Here is a 14,737-nt window from a genome sequence, read left to right on the forward strand (position 1 = left end):
TACATAAGTACAAGGCCACTTAGGAACCCTCTAAATGTCAGCCTTAATTTTCAATAACTGAGCTACCCACCCATATTTCATAAAGACTGGACAACATAGATTTTATACGCTTAGTTGGTTAGCTTGCATACCTTTTCAGGCATGATCTAAGTCCATGATGCATTAGCTAGGATACAGGTGTTAGTGTTGTGTGTAAAACACTAAATTTAGTCTAAATTTAGGATTCAAGGCTACTATATTCGATGTCTCGTAGTATGCGTCATTAGCAAGTAAATCCCCTATTCTTCATCGGCTATAAATACTGCTTATCCGCATCACATGAATGACGACACATCTATCATTCTCTCTAGTATGCTTTGAGTGTATTGATTATTTATTTTTCTCAAGTTTCTTCTCGCTACCGCAATCCCTCCAGATGTTAGTGTGCGCCAGGTATGTTGACTAAGCCTAGTTGAACCTTTCCTTCCCTATGAGCAGGAACTTCCTAATCTCCTCCATATGTGCCAATCTCATCTGTAGGATACAATAGGATCCTTAATCGAGAGTCTTCTCAGGCCCCGGCTTGAGATGTAATTAATCACGGGGGCTTGCACCTATGGGAAACTGAATTCCACCATCAAATAAGCCCCACTTGAGCTGATGTATCGGGTGAGGGAATCTTCGTTGTTTCGATTAGGTCGTTGGTTTCGCCTTTGGTCAGGAGCAATATGGGCCATCCATCCCAGACCGCGGGATTGCCTATCCGCCGACTGATCTCGCTTAACCGAGATCAAATAGCCGGACTTGATCTCCACCGTAGGATGGATTAGGCGCACGATCCGACGGTCACCACGCTCAGTCCGACGTGGTTAAGTGGCGGCAATCATTTCGGCGCCGCCACTAATCACCGTTAACGATTAGGCGTCCTCAGCGATCGAAATCCAGTCATTCACATCCGCCACGTGGCCCTTGTCCGCTCCGTGGTTTATTTAGACGAACCCGAATGCAACACCTGTCCAACCGCCGCCTGCAATCATTAATAATGATTAAAAATATCATTATTTAAATGTTTTAAATTCATTTTTCTTCTAAAAATAAATTAATATTATTTTAAACTTCTAAAAAAAATATTTGTTTCATAGAAATATTATCTGAAAATAAAAATGTTAATTTAAAATTAATTTTAAGTTAAAATATTAATATATTTGAAAATAATTTAAGTACCAATTATTTTAAGTAAATATTTAATTAGTACAATGTTAAATATTTAATTAAATTTAAAACTTTTTTTAAAATATGTTTTAAAATTTAAAATATATATATATATAATATATATATACTATTATACTATATATATTATTATATATATATATATATAATAATATATATATATAATATATGTACTATATTATATAGTATTGGAATTTAATTTAGGAATATAGTTTTTTTAATAATTTTGAAAATATTAAATTTTAATTACTATTTAATTAAGCCTTACATTTAATATCATCTTAATAATTTTAAATTGCCAAAAAATTTAATGATTAATTAAATTTCAAGTTAAGAATATTTTGAATATAAAAAATAATTTAATATTATATTAACCTTAAGGCTTTCAAAATTTTAAATTTAATTTAAGTTATTTTAGAAAATAAAATAAATTATTAAAATTCATAAAATTTCATAATATTCTACCTTTTAATTTATTTTTAAAATTCAAATATTCATTTATCTTGATTAATTAGAGTTATTTGCAATATCTTAAATATTTAAGTTACTATTTAATTAATATATACTTTTCTAAAATAAAATTATTTTCAAATGACTTTGAATCAGTGATCTCTTAACCCTATAATTTATTTTTAAATAATATTTGAATATATTTATTTTAAGAACTTATATACTACATATATTAAGATACTTTAACATTTTTATATGAATAATTATCAGAACATATTTATATATTTTGACACCAGTTAAGGACAGTAAATTAAGAACAGTGTTTAAGCAAACTTTAGAGAAATTCTAGACATTTTGATATACATTATTTGACTTGAAAATTTGAACCATTTAAACTTAGTGACATCAAAACCCATAGAAAAATTTTCACTGGTTTTTGAACATCCACTTATAATGTTTCTTATAGTTCAAACCCTTAATTAAGTTTTGCTTTCTACATTCTAATAAATTAAATTTAAATCCAAAAATAAAATAATATCTCTAACTGACAAATTATATAATTAGAAAATTAAAACAACTTAATTTGACAGTAATTGAATCTTAATTTAATTTTAATGAAATTGAATTTTAATTAATTTATTATAAAATTCCAAAAAAATTCTCAAACACTTAAGAATCTCTCCTTAAGTCCTTCCCGATCTTTGGAGTTGATTTCAAGAAGTTGGGGATTCATTTGGACTCAAATCAAGAAAACCCCTCTAATTAAACAATTTTAAAAATTCAATAAATAGCTCAAACTTCCAAAATTCATATCTAATTCAAGAAAATTCCAAATTGACCAAACTCAAAGGCATTCAACTCAAAATAAAATCTAATATTTATTAAAAATATTAAAATTCCATAAATCATTCAGATTTGAAAAAGTCAACTATTGGTCAAACTTAAATCAAATCGAGCTAAAACTTCAAACTACATAACTAAATGAAAAAAAAAATCAATTTCAACGTACTTACAGTCTAACTGATCGTATTAAGGTATAGTATTTTAATAAAATATTAATTTTCCAGAAAACACTCTTAATTAAAAAATCAATTTTTAGCCCCTTAATTAAATGATTAAAAAATTTTGAAAAAATCTAAAATTCAATATTTAATTCCAAACTCCATAAAATATTAAGCTAATGTTTAAAACACTCAATCAACCTTTTAAAACACAACAATCATCCTAAAGATGAAGTTTATTAGCTGGACTACTCCGGGCTGCGGGGCTACGTGTAGACTTGTCAATTTCGGGTCACGGGTCGGGTTCGAGTCGAACCCGGAACTGACCCGGCACTATTAGGGTTTGGGTCAACCCGACCCGTTTTTGCAAACGGATCAATTTTCTGGACCCAAACCCGACCCGTGTTGCATCTATTTAGACATTAAACACCCAATATGAATTAAAGGGCCAATTAGGATCTGCTCTAAATGTCGACCCTATTCTAAAAAACGTATCTTAAATAACATCCTTACCACTCAACATTAAAAGATCGGACACAAGATTTTAAAACGCCTAAGTGGTTTAGCTAGCTCCCCAATCCAGATCGGGATAAGTCCAGATTTGCACTGTATTAGTTAGGTTCGGGTTACTTTTCAGTACCCAATTTAGACTTAGGTTCTGAGGCAGGCTCGGGCTATAAGACCTCAACCTCCGGGAATTGAATCCCAAACTTCTAATAAAATTGATCATTCAAACTTAAATCTCTATCAATCGAATTCAAGTCCAACACTTAGGATAGGCTGAGGTGTTTCCGATGTAATTCAGAATCTCAAACACCTCCTACACTTCTTCCTTTGACTCCAAAAATAAGTGTTCATCTTCGATCTAAACCCATTTGAAAATTCTAACTCTTGTCTCCTTTGACATCGAACTTTGAAAATTTTAAATAAAATTTTTACCGCTATTTTAATCGAGAGTTTTCGTAAGAAAACTTTAGTTTTTCTATGATGTAATTAACTACGAGGACTTGCGCTCGAAGGAGATTTAGTAACACAGATCTAAATTTTCAAAATCAATTTTTCAAAACTTTAATTAATTATCTTTGGGAAAATCAAATTTAAAATTCAACGATCATTATCTCCGTTTTCAAATGATCAATAGTGATTGATAACTTCTTCCTTCAGAAAGATATATCAGTTTTTATTGTGATTTTGATTATGAAATTAACAATCTCTTATATGAATTATTATAGTTAAACAATTAATTGAACATCATTTTGATATTTCGAAATCATATGTTGTCTCTCTTGAGTTTGACTACGATAATAAGGATGAATTCAAAATTTTGTAATTCGAATCCATTAGGGAATGATATGTTCACCTCCCGAGGTGATATATTATTCATAATGACGCGTTCAATTTCAAATTTTCAAAAATTAAATCTTTCCCAAAGAAAATTAATATTTTCAAAACACTATATTTTTCAATCACAAACAATGGATAGAAGTAAAGCGACTAGCAAAAGTTCGACATCGGATAGAAGTCCAAAAAAAGTCCAACGATGGGCATAAGTTAGACGACGGGCATAAGTCCGACGATGGGCGTAAGTTCGATGTTGGGGAGAAGCACGATGAAAGTCCGACGCGGGCAAAAGTCTGACGTCAGATAGAAATACGAAGACGGGAGAAAGTTCGACGTTAGGTAGAAGTCCAACGAAAGTCCGGCGACGGGTAGAAGTCTGATGTATGGTAGAAATCCGACGACGGGTGAAAGTTCGACATCAGGTAGAAGTCCGACGACCGGTAGAAATTCGGTGACGGGTGGAAGTCCAGAGGCGGGCAGAAGTCCAGCGATGGACGAAAGTCCTGCGTTAGGTATAAATCCAGCGATGGACGGAAGTCCGACGTCAAATAGAAATTCGGCGTAGGAATCCGATGAAAATGTGGAGACCGTAGTTAGTCTGGTGTCAGTCAGTGACTGGGAGGTGGTCGACGAAGAGCTTGGTGGCAAGAGAAATTAAGTTTCTCTTCTTCTTTCTCTTCCTTGCTTCTTGCTTGGGGTTCCTTTCTACTCCTCCTTTGAGGAAATTAGGGATATATTTATAGTTTTCTGAGAGTGACATGGCCATTAAATAAGAGGAATATTAAGGATAAATTGGGAGTGATTTGAACGGACGACCGATGTGGATTCTCTTGACCATAGACCTTTTATTTGGTATTTGAATGATTTAATGATATCATAATTCAGCTATCTTAGGCTCATTGGATTCGTCTCGTTGAGCCGCACGATTCGACTTTAAGCATATCATATTTGAAAACTGTTTGGTAATCCAAATTATGGTTTGAACCTTTCAAATATACTTCGGGTCTTTTATTTGGAGATCCATTTGGACTCAGATTAAGTTGAATTCTGTGTCGTTGGGTTCTTATTTTCGAGACGTTCAACTCGACTGTAAGTTTGCTGAAATTTTTTAAGTTTCCAACTTGATTTTGCTTCAAGATTTGTGCCCGATCAAGATAATTTTTGATGATACATCAAGACTACCTAATAAATCATAGGTAATAGGTTAGCTAGGACCCACCCTAATTTGACTATTGTCTCAGCTGACCAAGATCAACTTTAAGTCCATTGAGAAAGTTAAAAGGTACCCTTAGTACTCACTTGAATAACATAAAGTTAATTAAATCCAATCATAGGCCAATATTAGCCTACATTAACCCAATATGTTTCGACTTCACCTACAGAATCACCTTAGGCTACCTACTATACCTAAATGAGTCAACTGCCCAACAGGTCAACCCAAATCAAGCTACACTTACCTCATGTGCATTGTTCTAAACTGCTTTGAGATGTTTTCTTTTGTTTTGTGTCACTATTCATTCATGAAAGATCAAATAAAGATTTTTACAGTCCTAAAAAAACCAAAATCAAAGTTTGTTCAAGCATCACAAACCTGTACAACATTGCTGATCCTTTGAAAGCTGACGCCCTTTGCCTGATTGATTAGTTTTAAGGTTTCTGCAACTCCAGTCAAATCTATCAAAAAATACAAAAGAAAATGAAGGTAAAAGAAGACAACAAAAGACGCTGAGGTATTTTGTTAGCATTCAAATTAATAGTATAATTTATCCAGCCATCATATAGCTCCCAACAAGCAAAGCCAAGCTATTTTCACAATGTAATTAAAAGAAAGGAGAGCCAAATGCAAATATATATACGAGAACCGAGCGAAACTGTAGCCATCTGCTTCAGCTACCATCATCTGTTGATGACTCTGAAGCAGAGTCATCAACAGTAGTGTTGGAGAAAATCTCAGTTGAGCTCCCAGTTTCAATATCTGAAGCCAAAAATTTGTCTTCAGATGGTTTCTTTGAGTGCCAATACATAATGCTTGCTGCAAGCGTAAGCATCATCTTCTGATTGACCTGATAATTTGATATTGGATGAACCAAAAAAAAAGCCTGCAAGCTGAATTCAACAGAAAATTTGATGGAAAGTACCTCTAATATGTCTTCTGGTAACAAAAAGATGGAGCAGCCAAGCTTCCTTGCCACTGAGATGATATAAGAGGCATTCATCTTTTTCTCTTCCTCTGTGTTATTTCTAGATTGTTAATTACATGCTCGAACAATAAAATGTAAGATGATTTATCAAAAAGATGGTTAATGAGGGGATAGGGAGAACCAAGTGCAAGATTAATAATTTTCTCTCACAAGAATGTCCAAATATCAAGGTTTCATAAGATTTGAACATTTAAATAGTCAAATGACTAGAATTTATAAATGGTTACAGGTGCTGAACTGAAGATACCATTCTCTCCTTTGGTTACAAGGCTCCAGTTCACTACTCGAGGATCCACGGCACTTAGCAGTTCAAGGAAAAAAATCCCAGATGAAAGACTTTTGTCCTGAATGTTTAAGAAACTACATTAATTACAGATGTTTTAATAGGATAGAGAATAGGTTTTAGATAGGACCAGAAAAAACAGTTAAGCATAAATCCAATAAGAAAATATGGTGCAGTAAAGTACAGGCTGAAAAAAAGAGGGCAAGCTAAAATATTGTCTAAAAGAAATAGTCAATGTTAAAACTTTTAGGGGGTGTTTGGTATCGGATTGGATTTAGTAAATCGTGTAAATCCGGAATTAGTAAATCCTAGGATGATAAATCCTGAAAAATATTTGGTATGATAAATGTTAAATCTTGTTAGATCCTAAGAAGATGTTTGGCAATATATTTCAGAATTTTTGGCAATTAGATATTTAAATTGTATGATTATGAAGATTATTTAGTTCAAATTACTCATTAATTATTATTTACACTATTAATTATATATTTAGTGATATAAATTTTAATCTATATTAATTAAGCTAATTATATTATTTTTAATTACTAATATATAATTAATTATTCAATTAAGTTAAATTAGACCATTATTTTATGCACTAATTATACTATTAATTTACTCAATTAGTATTATTTTAAATTATATTAATTAAGTTAGCAGTGATAACTTAAGAGGCCCGTAGGTTTTGCCTTACATCTTCTCTTTCGTTGCTTCACAGGTGGTGTATAGATTGCACACATCAATTCTTCATCTCCTTCGTGGCTATTCGACTTTGCTCCTTCGACAACTTTACCTTCCTGTTGGATCGGAAGTTAGGGCATTTTTTATCGGATGCAACAACGGGAGCTCGCTGGCATTGAAGGTAACTTTCTCCCTTTCACGCTCTTCTCCGGCCAAATCCCGTAAATCTCGTTAAATCTAGGAAAGAATGGGATTAGGCTTTACACGGATTTATCAGGATTTATGTCGTAAATCCATCAATCCCGGATTTACGGATTCGCAGGATTTACAGACGCGCGGAATGCGTTTGGCTGGATTTACGTTAAATCCTACTTAAAACTACAACTAAATCTGATACCAAACACCCCCTTAGAGAGAAAAATAACAGGAAAAGACTTGGAAACATTAATGAAAATAAACATTAAATCAATAATTTCTGTGATTGAAATAGATTTTTCTTGAAAATGCTTGATAAAGAATATAAATAAATAGTCAAAATATACGATAGGTTTAAGCATCCTGAAGATTCTAATTTTCGCAGTGAAAAACTGAAAGGCACGAGTATAATAGACAACTTTTGGAGAGTGATTTTAATCATCAATGGTAGCAACAGAGTATTAAAACTTAATATAAAGAATCTCACGCAGGAATTTCAACCTGCACAGCAGGCAAAAAGACAGTAAATATGAGACTACACCAGTAGGAAGCCTATAGGTACCCCATCTGATCTGAGAACCGCAAGAAAATTGATGGGCAACATTAACCGAATGAAAATAAAAGAAAAACTAAAACTAAAATCTACATTGTTTTTGCTGAATAGCCAGGTCATGACAAAAGAATAATGAATCAGATATAGGAAGACATGCGAGACTCAGTAAACGTAAATCTAAATGTTCACAACAAAAGAAGGTGCAAGTAGTTTGGATACTCATCTTCACACATACACGTAGAAAAAGATTAAAATGTTGATTTTCTTTCTTCTGATATTTTACTGATCAAATACTGAACCGCTTTGGTTTGGTGAAGTATAGGGTGACTGCTAGACATTTATAATTTTCTCTTCTTACTTAGGAAAAATATCAGAATTTGCAGTGAAAGATAAAAGAAGATGCATACCTTAAAACTTTCCATCCGTGATTGTCTTCCCGAATCTTTCACTTTATTATTGGCCCAATTCAAAATATCTGCATCAGTAATCTCTTTTTCACAGGAATTGGATTTCAAGTTCTTCAGAAGTTGGAGGATGTTGTATCTCATTAATTGCCACAAAAATGCTGAAAAAAATATGGTTAGGAAATAGTTGATAATTTCAGGCTCCTTGGCAGGCGTTCAAGTGCTATTTCAAGTTCATCATGTTTTCATCATAAATGGCTAAAGTGAACACAATAAGTTTATATAGCTAAATGAGATTATGATTAAGACATGATAATATTATGATATATGTGTTGACAAATTACAAAACATGAATTTAAAAAAATTCGATTAAAGTGATGGATCTAACAATGAGTAAAGCATATACTGATGATCAAATGGCTAAAAATAGACCTTAATTTCGGCATGCACTATGAAAGTAGAAGATATGCAAATAATATGGTAGATATAATTTATATTCAAGTATTAAGAAGAAAAAAAGAATAAGCTGGAGATTACTCAAATAGAATTTATACAAAATGATTTGTGTAAAATAAGTATAAAGAATAAACCGAAGATAACTCGAATAGAAGTTATACAAAATGATTTGTGTAAAATAAGCATAGCATGGGCAAATGAAGAATGGGAATTGATAAATCCAACACCAAATAGTTGAGGCTAAATCCATACAAAAGTTAAAAAGAAATCCAATAGAACAGTCAAAATTTAGTGCAAAAAACTTTTGCTCAAATTATCCGTAGATATGCTAAAACCAAAAAGATTTAAGGCATCGGTGTAAGCAACATACCAAGGATGAGTTTCTTATTTCCTTGCACAATGTCATTCCCAGCAATATTGACTAGTGAAAATTTCAGTTGTTTACCAATCTTCACAACTTGATTACAGTTTTCAACTTTTCTGAATGGCATTCTGATTGGAGGCTTAGTTGCAAACTTCCAAGAAACTATTCCGGGAGAGGACTTGTCAATAGCCTCAAGGAGAATCCACCTAGAATGTAACATAATTGATGCATAAGCGTAAGATAGCCCTTCATGGAATATTCATGCTAGCAAGTTCATCATAATTTTTGGCAAGAAAAAATAATTACTTACCCGTCCCTAAGATCCTCAAACACATTGTTAATGTATGTTGAAATTCCCAGGCTATTCATCCACAAACGAAATGCTCTTTCTTCTCTAGAAACTTGTGTGTCATCTTGTGTAGCATCCAAAAATGAGAATTGCTTCTGCTGAGAAGATAATCCATTCCTGCAGCAAGAAAGTAATCATTTCTCCTACCCAATTAAAACATGTAGAGATCATATACTAAAACAGCTGGAGAGATAAAACAGCCCTCTACCTAATGCATAAAAGTAATGATTGAATTGAGTGAAATCACATCTAAATAGGATAGCATTCTACACAACGCTTGTGGGATGCTCTTTTCACTATAAAGAATTTCACAAACCTGTCATCTACTACTTTACACCCTGCTGTTCAATGAAACTTGGAACATTTATGATACAACCCATGAAGAAGTCCTTGATAACAGAACCATAATGCCACTGAGTAGTGAACGCCCAGGATGAGCTCATCATGTAATGGCAAAGCTAAAGGATTACAGCTTTGGGGAAATAGCTGGATGTTTTTATGGGTGTAGGAAATAGTAGTAGCCTTTTAAATTCTGATAATTTGTTATACGAAGGGATAATGTAATGATTTTAGCAGTTTGCATTTAGGCAATTATTTAGAATTAAGGACACTTATCATGCCCTACTCAAACAATGAAGATGTGAGTTTGTGGGGAAACAATGGTATAAGTAGCTCATCGAAAATGTAATGATTATCCAGAACTTTATTTTTTTTCCACTATTATTCTTCCGGTTTCCTATTCAGCCTCCAATAATGCTCGAATTCACCATTTGTTGTAGCATTTTAGTGCTCTTTTGATAATACCCCCTCTCGTTGTGCACTAATATACTAGATGGTACCCACCCGTCAATCCATATCAAAAATCATTTCAATCTACAAAGCCACATCTCCAAAGCTTCCAATAAGGCTCAAATTCACCATTTATTTTAGTATTTTGGTGTACTTGTTGATACACTCCTCTCCATTGTGCACTGCCTGCCCCTGCTTCAGAGCCTCCAATGAAACTCGAATTCACCATTTATTGTAACATTTTGGCGCTCTTGCTGATAACAATCCTCTCTTCATTGTGCAAAGCTATATTGGATGGCACCCGTTCTTCTATCCAAATATAAAAAAAATGTTTCAAACAAGGGAACAAATCGATGAAATTTGAAAATAAATGTAGAATATGCATCTTTTCCTAAACTTATTGGAGATTAAGCAAGGCCAATCCACACCATCTCCACCTCTTCCCACCAAAACATGAAAAACCATTGCACATCATGAAGAGTTGATGGGGGGCACGCCATTCACAAAGTAATGTTTAGACTATTACCTGGTATGCTAGCCGGAAATTCTCAAGGCTGGAATCAACAATATTGAGCATTATGCATGGATTTCATACTCTCCAATGCAACGAGTTCACCCTTAACAAATTATTCCCACATGAATGGATCGCTAGAGGCATGGTTCTATGGCTGCCTGAGATGAAACGATTATCCTTGTTGGCATGATTTCCCCATTGGCAGTTTTTGCAATAACTTCGACCCTCCAAGTACTGCAACCTTCAATGAGAAAGCACCCAAGTTGGTGCAAACTCTTCACACTCATGAATTATCAATCAGAATTGAAAAGTTATTTGATAAAAGTATTCCTATAATTTTTTTTAAATCAAAGGAGTGACCAACAATCTAAAAAGGAGCGTAAGAATCTTCACCGCATTGACTTATCTGGCCAAGCGTATTAAGGGCTAATATTTTTTTAAGATAAAACAAGGCTGCGCTACCATTTCAGCTCCACTCACATAGAATATTTCTTCCTACCAGTTTCCTAACAACCATTTCTTTCGCATCCTAATAAACGAACAACCATCAAACTAAAGTACAACTACCCATTCACAAAACTTACCCTAATGGAAAATCATAGACAAATGTAGAAGAACCTTTGCCTTTAATTATGATTGAAAAATTCTATATATGAAGTCATATTCGCCAAGAGCAAGTTTGTTCCTTTTACTGATCCTGATTCCGTGACCCCATTTGAAGCCTCATTAAAACAAAATCATATTATCTGAATTACTAGTGTCGACAGAAGACAGACTCCATCAAACCGACCTAAAATAAAATTTCTTCACAATTTGGATGACAAGCTGACATCGCATAATCTTTAGCATTTGATAGCACGCTCACTAGTTCGCAATTTTCAAGTGTTGTTGATTTGTGATTTTAAACCCACAAATGTATTCAGAGCGTCTGTTGAAATTCCCTGCCTGCCCATACACATCGACCTCTCATTTCAGGTCCTCATAGGTACATGGCGCAAACCTTATATGTGAAAACAAATATTGGATATTTATTGAACCTATAGAGAAATCGTATTCAAATTGAGATTTTATAATCCTGTTGATACATGGGGTGTAGATTGTTCTTGAGAGACAATCATTGCAGAAATTTGAATAAAAATTGACACCATATATTTACTCTTAAGCCGTAAAGTACTTCTCATGTTGGATACCACAACCATGCTTCAAGGCTTCCAGCGACTCTTCTAATTTTAAAAACTCCATTTCAGATCAAATAAATAAAATTATCATCCAATGATCATTAGCTTCTTACTTAACCTAATCGCCAATCTAATTACTACTCCAAACACTACCGCAAAACACCACCAGTAGACCATCTTTTCCTTCACCCCTTTGTTAAGAATCCTAATATTTCTTCCATTCAATGAGCCCACCTAACCCGCCACACCTCACCCTTCATGCACATCAAATTCATCTGAAACCCGCAATTCCTTTTGGTTCAGTGTTCGCTACGCATCATTATCCCCCATTTCCAGAAGAAGCAGTTGAATCATTAGTTGTGAAAATGCTACAATCTGCATCTTACTTTTGCCAAGCCCAAACTCTTTTTCATCACCAATTGGTTAACAAAAAAGGATTGATATATGATACTTTTAGAAAAGACCATTCCACATATGTTCCTATTCTCGACCGATCTAAAGAAATGTTCAACATTTTGAAGTTGTGTCAAACAAACTCAAAATTAGATTTGGTTGTGGGCCGTCATCAAATTTGTAATGGCAAATTGAACACATTCCTAAAGTTCATATTTCATATTAAGACATCAATATAAGCTCACCAGAGCCATTCGGCCACAATAATGCACCACCACTTCTCAAATATTATTGAATAACAAACTATTAACCTTATTTACACAAAAATTTTTCATCATTTTAATTGATTGATATCCTAGTTTATGGTTACATAATCCGAGTATTAATGCCCCTTTTTTATGAACGTCAGGCTAGCCAATTCGGCTTCCCTTCCCCTTTTAATTAGATTAGATACAATCAAAACGAAAATAGCGCGGATTTAGGCTAAAAATCAAGTGAGAGGAAGCTACCGAAGAGAGTGGTCGAAAGGAGGTAAGTTGGAAATGAGAGGGAAACAAGATGGAGCTTGAGAGCACATGTAAAGCAATAAGCAACGTTCACCATAACGGACGAGTGTGAAGCCAGTGAGCACAATAGGAAGTTCTCACCTTTGCAACCAGGGCTGCGGTTTGAAGTGTGAAAAAAGAGGCAAGGAGGGTTGACTTCAAGGGTTATCAACACTAAAATGCGCCAAGAGGAATAGCGACATTAATGAATGGAAATTGATGAATAGACTGACATGAGCGAAGGAGATGTAAAGAGGAGGAAGTTGATTAATAAATATTCATTTGAAAGATTTGCAAAGCCTCCATCATCATCTTCTTCCTTGGATTTGGTATAGACAACCTTAACAAAGCCATTTTTATGCTTAATGTTCTTATAAAGTGATACTACCTAAAGTATTAAGCTTGGGAGTATATAATAAATATTGATTATGAGGTGCAATGTAATGTGGATTTCATATATGCTATATAGCAATCCTCTAATTAAAATTATGAAATTTAAACTATAGTGTAGAGAGTTAACTGAGGTTTAGGCAACTAAATGAATAACAATTTATTAATTATAGAAGAAGGGGTATCAAAACTTTGTATGCTAATTGAAGTTTGATTGATTTATTATAATAATGTCACTTTTAGAGTTCATTGTGACAAAACAACCTTAAATAAAGAGGTGTGAAATGACACATATGAGCTATTTGGGTATAAATTAGGATAAAATGCTAAATAAACTTATAACAAGGAATCTGTCTAATTCATTGTTTATGATTATTTAATGCTTTAAATGAGCATGTATTGAACGTATGCCTTAAATTCTATCTATTTGAATTTAAATATTTATGAAGCCACCATGCATTGGAGCAGGATGATTCAATGTCAATGATAAAAAAGTAATGTCTTGTGATCTTCTGTCAGATGGGTAACTCGTTATTAGTTAGGGGATAAATATACACTTTCCTTGGTAGGGGCTGTTATCCCTTTGACATTTTTTTATGCAGTTAATTGTTGATAATAAAAATATGGAATTATGCTTTAATTGTTCATAGTAATTCATATGATCATTATGAATATTATGAATAGCTTGAACTTATTTACTTGTTGTTACAAAATTATTAGCAAGTTCACACTAATATTTTTCGCAATTCTCGCTTTAAGAATAATACTTATTGTCCATATAAATTATAAAATGCATTCATATGTAACCAAAGGTTTGATCATTTCAACAATCATCATTGCAGAATTGTTATGTAAAACAAAATTATATAATATAGCTTTGTGTAAATGATGCATATATTGTTCAATAAAATTTTTTTTATATTGGCTAACTGGGGCCTAGACAGGCCGGAAAAAAATCATTGAATTTTCTTGATATGATGTCTACCTTTCTAGTTTCAAGGTATCGTAAAATGTGTGTATTAAAGGAAATGATAAATAGTTGAATTTTTTGATTTTTTATTTTTAAATTTATTAAGTAAAGTATGCTTATAAGTTGAATGTTTTCACAATCAAACCACAATGGTTCTTTTTTTTTATTACACAATGGTCATTTATTTTATTAATGTTTATGAACTCTAAGTGTTATAATAAGTATTTTTAATTTTTATATTTAAAAATCTTGTCCTTGATGTAGTGTCTATAACTATAATGATTTAAATTCGTATTTTACTTTGTTTCTTCTTCATCGATACATTTTATTCCTATGCCTAGTTTTATACTTTTTTGAAGTGAAGTTTCATTAAATGAGTTTGTTTTTTCATTGCAACTCATACTTAATTTTTTTATGATTTTCAATTATTAGTTGAATCATCACCATAGAGGAGAGTTTCCATTATTTATT

General features: G+C 33.0%; 1 protein-coding gene across 1 annotated transcript; it reads right to left on the reverse strand.

The window, feature by feature from the left end:
• Positions 1-5,710: 5,710 nt before the first annotated feature.
• LOC110108301 (fimbrin-5-like) lies at positions 5,711-9,621 on the reverse strand. Its single transcript, XM_028691908.1, has 6 exons — positions 9,449-9,621; positions 9,145-9,344; positions 8,322-8,479; positions 6,450-6,546; positions 6,140-6,231; positions 5,711-6,064 (listed from the first exon to the last, which is right to left on the reverse strand). Exons 1-6 carry the CDS (start codon positions 9,505-9,507, stop codon positions 5,888-5,890), a joined length of 783 nt encoding a protein of 260 aa, XP_028547741.1. The 5' UTR covers positions 9,508-9,621; the 3' UTR covers positions 5,711-5,887.
• Between the last annotated feature and the right edge of the window lie 5,116 nt (positions 9,622-14,737).

This window comes from Dendrobium catenatum, unplaced genomic scaffold, assembly GCF_001605985.2.
Source record: "Dendrobium catenatum unplaced genomic scaffold, ASM160598v2 original_scaffold_86292, whole genome shotgun sequence".
NCBI lineage: Eukaryota > Viridiplantae > Streptophyta > Magnoliopsida > Asparagales > Orchidaceae > Dendrobium > Dendrobium catenatum.

Bases quoted from the DNA above. Each gene is read 5' to 3' on its own strand.
- LOC110108301 (XM_028691908.1), bottom strand. From the start codon at position 9,507: ATGAATAGCCTGGGAATTTCAACATACATTAACAATGTGTTTGAGGAT. The intron at 6,547-8,321 runs GTATGCATCTTC...TTAAACATTCAG, and splicing joins CACGGATGGAAAGTTTTAAG to GACAAAAGTCTTTCATCTGG. The intron at 6,065-6,139 runs GTACTTTCCATC...TCAAATTATCAG, and splicing joins TACCAGAAGACATATTAGAG to GTCAATCAGAAGATGATGCT.